The sequence below is a fragment of the Chelonia mydas genome, chromosome 28, assembly GCF_015237465.2.
Source record: "Chelonia mydas isolate rCheMyd1 chromosome 28, rCheMyd1.pri.v2, whole genome shotgun sequence".
In the NCBI taxonomy this organism is placed as follows: Eukaryota; Metazoa; Chordata; order Testudines; family Cheloniidae; genus Chelonia; species Chelonia mydas.
The window spans coordinates 6,515,923-6,522,173 of record NC_051268.2 but is presented as its reverse complement, the minus strand read 5'-3'; the positions used below and the strand labels follow the sequence as shown (position 1 = coordinate 6,522,173).

General features: G+C 65.8%; 2 protein-coding genes and 1 pseudogene across 12 annotated transcripts in view; 1 reads left to right on the top strand and 2 right to left on the bottom strand.

Moving 5' to 3' along the window:
* Nucleotides 1-6,251, top strand: part of LOC102934537 — a 1,094,240-nt pseudogene that overhangs the window by 265,275 nt on the left and 822,714 nt on the right.
* LOC102933291 (zinc finger protein OZF) overlaps nt 1-6,251 on the bottom strand; it is a 1,218,290-nt gene that overhangs the window by 543,334 nt on the left and 668,705 nt on the right. The window lies entirely within an intron of this gene.
* LOC119565026 (phosphoribosylformylglycinamidine synthase) overlaps nt 1-6,251 on the bottom strand; it is a 106,186-nt gene that overhangs the window by 29,144 nt on the left and 70,791 nt on the right. For 7 of the 9 annotated variants that reach the window (XR_006287726.1, XM_043537198.1, XM_043537199.1 and 4 more), the window contains one exon: nt 2,479-2,552. Coding sequence is in view for 8 of the 9 variants with exons in the window: in XM_043537198.1 (XP_043393133.1) it covers nt 2,479-2,552 (74 nt within the window). In the remaining variant the exon portion in view is untranslated. Of the gene's footprint in view, nt 1-2,478; nt 2,553-2,809; nt 2,939-3,422; nt 3,555-4,296; nt 4,426-4,827; nt 4,953-5,165; nt 5,307-5,941; nt 6,048-6,251 lie in introns of all 9 variants that reach the window. The other 2 variants (XM_043537203.1, XM_043537204.1) reach the window with 1 other exon arrangement.

The following is a 6,251-nucleotide window of genomic DNA, read 5'->3' as shown; positions in this document are numbered from 1 at the left end:
ACAACAACAAGACGGAGTGTGCGCGTGTGAGACTGTAACATCGATCGTACGCGTATGATCCAGGGTATGATTGATACGTGGATTACCAATAAATGTGGCGTTTGCCTTATCCCCTCTGAACAGATCCTGGGCAGTACTTTAAGTATAACACAGGCCCCACCCCGACCCCCACATGAAACCCAATTATTCCCCAGGCCCAGCTCACACCAGGCCCGCCCCTCCACTCCCAGCCTCCCCACACACAAGTCCTGGCCCCGGGCCCATCTCCCACGCGCCAGTCCCCCCTCAGCTGTCTGTCCCTAGGCTCAAGCCATCATCACATGCAGCTCCCGGCTGCCCGTCCCTCGGCCCGGTGCCCCCAGCCGCCCCGCCAGCCACAGCCCCGGCCCGGCTCCCCCACACCGGCACCCGTACCCGTCTGTCCCCGGTGATGGTGCCCACGACGTCCACGGGGCAGCGTTCGCGCTTGCCTAGGCGTTGCAGCAGCGCGGCATCGGCGGGGCGCAGCAGGAGGGCGTTGGACTCCTGGTACTCGGCCCCCCAGATCTCCAGCATGCTCAGCGTGGGGTCACCCAGCTGGGGGGTACATGGGTGTCAGGGAGCGGGGAGGGGAGGAGGTTGGGGGCCTGGAGCAGGGTCCCACACACCCAGAAGGGGCCAGAGAGGGAGGGATGTGGGGGGTCCCACATACTCAGGAGTGATGGACAGGAGTGGGGTCAGGGGCTGGGAGCAGCCACATGGTGAGGTTGGGGGCTGGGGGGAAATCAGAGATCCCACACACACTGGAGCCGCCAGCTGGGGGCCAGGAGCATCCCTGCTTGGCAGCCCCACACCAGAGCACTGCTGGGGGCAGGGTTGCAGCCAGCCCCATGGGGGTGAGTCCCCACAGCTCCCCAGAACCAAATATTGGGGATGGGGGGCTACAGCTGGGCCCAGCCTCTCAGAGGAGAGTGTCCTGGTACATTGCAAAGGGTTGTAGCCTCACCCCTACTATGGAGTGGGGGAGCCATGGGGTCATGCCCAGCTACCTTGAAACTGGGACAGGCCCACACACCTGGGAGTGGCTGGTATGACGGGGCAGGCTCGGGGGGCAGGGGAAACCCATACACCTGGAAGTGGATGGCGTGGGGGGCAGAGGGGCAGGGGGTCCCCACACACCTGGAAGCGGCTGGCGTAGATCACAGCCCCGGCTGGGTCACTCAGCTCCTTCAGCACGTTCCCTGGAGGGTGAGACAGGAAGAGTCATCCACTGCTGGGGCACCGGGCCCCCCCAATTACACCCCCCCCAGGCACTGATCCCTCCCCCGGCTCTGCACCCCCTCACCGTTGCCCCCGGCCCCCTGGTCGTGGAGGCTGCAGATGGGGTTGGCTTTCCTTCTCTCCACACAGCCCCGCAGCACCCGGTTCATCTTCTGCTCCATCTCGGGGTCCCCCCGCTGCACCGCCCTGAAATCCAGCTCACTCGTGTTGTCCCCCTGCACCTGGTGGGAGATGGGGGGGTACCACCCGACACAAACCTTCTGATACAGAGCTGACCACCACCCCAACCAATCCTCCCAACAGCACCCCCAAATCCAGCTCGCCGGTGTTCTCCCCCTGCATATGGGAGAAGACTGGGGGGAGGGAGGGGTGGTGACACCGATTGCCCTACGCAGACCCTCTCATACAGTCCAAACCGTGTCAACCTAATCTCCTCGCATCACCCCCAAATCCGTCTTACTGGCATTGTCCCCCTGCAGCTGGGGAGAGACGGGGGGTCACCCTGACACCGTCCCTTTGATACAGCCCTGATCCCGCAGCCTAATCCTCCAGCAGTACCCCTGAACCTGGTGGGAGAACAATGGGGGGTCACCATGACACAGGTCTGACCCCCGCCTTGCTCCCCCAACAAAGATCCCTCCGCCCCCCCTGAAATCCAGCTTACTGGCATTGTCTCCCTGCATCCAGGGGGGACAGGGCTCACCCCAACACAGCCCCAATGCCCCCCATTGCTCCCTGCTCTCAGGCTGGGGGGAGCATGTGGAGGGTACTGCCCAGGCAGCGCTGGGCACAGAGGACTATGGGCCTTGTTGGGAAGTGAGTTGGGGGCATCCTGGAGGTCACATAGGGATAGGAGGCCGGGGAGGCCCCACTACAGACATGGGGGAGAGGGCTGCGTGGGCCCCACTGTTGAGGGGGGTATGTAGCAGGGTGGGGGTAAGACAAGGTCAGGGCTGAGGGGGGCAGGCCCCACTGTGGGAGGTGGCCAAGTGAGCTACACTGTGGCGGGGGGGAAGAGAAGGTGCGTGACATGGGGGCAGGACTGTATGGGGGCGTGCCTCTATGGGGGGGAAGATAGGGGGAGTCACGTTAGGGATGTAAGTCGAGCAGTACGGGCAGTGGGTGGGGCATTGCCCAGGGCTCTGCTGACACCCCTCCCCCTCCAGCACCCACAGGGAAACCCCCCGTCCCTGCCCCCCAGGTCCCCTCCTCACTCACCTGGATGGAGGAGGCTGAGCTCCCGCCGACTCCGATCCGGTACACGGGGCCCCCCACTTTCACCACCAGCATTCCTGGAGGGAGCGCGAACAGTATGACACCACAAAACCCACCCCAGCCCCATGACGGGGCACTGCCTCTCCCTCGCCCCCCTCTCCCCTTCGCAAAGGGGAAGACCTGGGGCCAGATTGCTGCTCCCAGTCAACATGGAGTCTGGGGGAGGCAGGGCAGGGCAGATCTTAGGCTATAGGGGAACTGCAATATGTGGGCGGGGGGGCGGGGGAGGCAGGGGGGTTTACTAGGGAGTGGCTTGGGGTGGGGACGTACTCACCAAACTTGGGGGGCTTCTTGTGCACGTGAATGTCCTCCATGGCGCCGATCCCCCCGCTGAACATGATGGGCTTGATCCATTCGCACCGCTGCCCATTGGGGAGCTGCTGGCCGAAGGAACGGGCGAACCCTGCCCAAGATTGGCGGGGGGCGGGGGTTAGAGCAGAGACACCCCCCCCAGCCTCTCCCCACTGGGCACCACAGCCCTTTAGTGCTTGGCATTTCTCCTGCTCAGGTTGTTATATCCCCCCCACCAGAGCAAGACGCACCCCCTTCCTCTGCTGCCCAATGTTCCCCAAGGCCGCCCTAGAGCTGGGTGCGTCCCCTCTGCCAGGCGCTCCCCAACCCCACCCCAGAGCCAGGCACATCCTCCCTGCCAGGCGCTCCCCAAGCCCGCCGCGTCCCCAACCATCGAAGGACAGACTAGAACCCACAGCCTCCTGGCCGCCCCAGAAGGGCGGGCGAGGGCCAGGCAGGTGCCCCTTCTGAGGGGGGAGCAACAGGGCAGCTGATGGGGTGACTCTCGGGAGCAGGCCCCTGTGAAGATTCAGCTCAGCCCCCACTCGCCAGGATGGGTCCCCCCAAGCCCCCAGAACGGCCCCTCCAGCACTCACCAGCCAGGACAGGTTCCCCGAACTTATTGCCGTAGTCAGAGGCGCCATCGCTGGCCCTGAGGGCCACCTGCAGGGGCTGGGCGTAGTTTCTGGGGTAGGGCAATGCCGGGTCCTCCCAGGGCAGAGGGTAGCCTGGGGGCAGGGAGAGACGGTCAGGGGGTGCCAGCCTGGATGCCGGGCTCCCCAACCCCAAGGGGCGCAAAAGGCAGCCGGACGGCTCAGTTGGCGGCAGGAAGGACGTCTTCTGAACCCAGGCGAAGCCGGGGACTGGACGAGCCGCAGCGCCCTGGGACCAGGACCAGAGCAGGGAGCCCAGCAGGCAGTGCCCCGCGGGGACGGCGGGAGGGGAGGCGGAGGGGGCGGGGAGTAACCCAGGGAAGACCCTGCCTCCCAACCACAGGCTTAGAAGGAGAATGATGGGGGGGGGGTGACTCCTTTTGAGTCAGCAAACAGACCCCCCCGCAAGCCAGGTGACCCTGGGGTGGGTGCAGGGAGCGTGGAAAGCCAGGCACTGTGGCAGAGCCATGCAGGGTCCCGGGCACGCTCCGGTCGCAGCCCTTGGGGAGCAGGCCGGGCACAGGGGAGGGCGGCTATGGCTAGGCAGGCTGGCGGGGGGTCTCGTTATCTGGGGTGTGAAGATGAGGTCAAGGGAGGTCCAAGGGTGGGGAGTGGAGGGTCCTGTGGCCCATGGCCAGGTGGAGGAGGGGCTCACGGTTTGGGGGAAGAGTGTCCTGGGGCCTGGTCCCAGGGGCAAGAGGGCCCCGTGACTTCAGTTGGGGGCAGGGTGGGCCTGCGGAAGGGGTCCCAGGGCCTGGCAGAGGAAGGGGAGGAGGGGGGCTGTGGCTGGGGGGAAGTGGGGCCCCCCTACTCTCACCAGGGATGTGCAGGTTTCCGAAGCTGTACCCCGCCGTGCCGGCGATGACGTAGGCCCCACGCCCCGTGCACTGCACGTCCCGGATCCGCCCACCTGTTCCCGTTGCAGCGCCGCTGTATGGGGCCACCCCTGGGGAGCACACGGGGGGTGAGAGCGAGGAGACACCCCTCCTAGGTACCCCCAAAACACACACCCCAGAGTGCCAGGCCCACAGCTGCCCCAGACAAGAGGCCCCTGCACCTCATGGACTGGGGCGTTTGCATGGAGAGCAGGGAAAGCGTGTAGCATCCACCCCTCCACAGCCCATAACCCCATGTACTGCCACCCCCCACACAGCCACACTGCCTCCCCCACAGACCCCTGACCCATGGACACCCTCTCACCCCCCCCCCCATGGATTTCCCCCAATGTCCCCCCTGCAGACTGCCCCTCAACCCCCTGGCCACGCCCCCATCCCACCCCATGGAGAGAAGCCCCCCATACATATATATTCCCCTGCACACACACAGCCCTCCTGCCCCCGGCACTGACCCGTGGGGAAGTTGTGGGTCTCTGCAGTGAAGATGACATGCCGGGTCGACGTTCTCTTTTCGAAGCGGCTGGGGCGGGACGGGTCGCAGGGCCACAGGGAACACACGGCCCTGCCCTGGATGGCACTGGCGGGAGAGAACCGGCCACGGCCGTCAGCCACGGAGCCCCACCCCCATCCCTGCCCCAAGGGGGCGGGGGGAGAGCATCCCAGCCATGGCCACCAGCCACAAAGCCCCACCCCCATCCCTAGCCCAGAGGAAGTGAGAGTTTGAATCCAACCCTGGCCATGAGCTCGAGCCCCATTCCCATCCCCACGGATGGGGGTCCCAGGCAGGCACCTGCTGTTGTCCGAGAACTTGATGACGTTGTTGGGGTTGCTCTTCTCCTGGGTCCGCATGATGGACTCGAACAGCGACTCCGAGACCTCCTTCCCGTCCACCAGGAGGCGCCCTTTGAAGAACCAGTGTCGGCTGTGCTCGCTGGGGGGCAGGGATGAGGGGGTGAGACAGGCACATAGGGGGGCCTTTCCCTCGAGATGGGTGTGGCTCCCATTTGGCCCCAGGGCAGACAAATGGCTGAAAGGGAACCAGGGAATGGGACACGAGGCCTATCCCCTCTAGGGGGTGCCAGCTCCCATCCGGTCCCAGGCCAGGGACTGACTGGCTGGCTCGGGGGGGGGGAGGGAAATGGGGCACAGGGCCTTTCCCCGCTAGGGGTCGCCGACTCCCATCCAGCCGCCGGGCAGGGGCTGGCAGGGGCAGGGAATGGGGCGCCAGCTCCTATCCGGCCCCAGGGCAGGGACTGGCTGGCTCAGAGGGGCAGGGAATGGGGCACGGGGCCTTTCCCTCTAGGCAACGCTGGCTCCCCTGGAGGGCAAGACAGGAAGAGTCATCCACTGCTGGGGCACCGGGCCCGGGGTCAGAGGGGCGGGGAATGGGACATGGGGTCTTTCCCCTCCAGGGGATGTTGACTCCGATCCAGCCCCAGGACAGGGGACTGGCTGGCTATGGGGTGCTGGGAATGGGACATGGGGCCTCTCCCCTCGAGGGGGCGCCGGCTCCCATCCGGCCCCAGGACAGGGGACTGGCTGGCTGGGGGGACTCGGTGCCGGTACCTGTTGGACTGGGCCAGGTCGAAGCACTCCACGCTGGTCGGGTTGTGCCCGAATTTCTTGAAGAGCTCAGTGTAGAAATCCAGGTCCCAGGAGTCGAAGGCCAGGCCTGCGGGGGAAAGGGGGTTAGGGTGGAATGAGGGGGGGGGGCAAAGACCTTTGACCCCCAGCTCTCTCCGTGGTGGGCAGAACCCTCCCCCCCACAGGACATCGGGGGGCTCGAACCCAGGCTGCTTGGGACATTGCGTCAGCCACAGCTCTCACCCCACCCCAGTCATTCATCTTCCAGAGCCCCAGCTTCAACCCCTGGGTG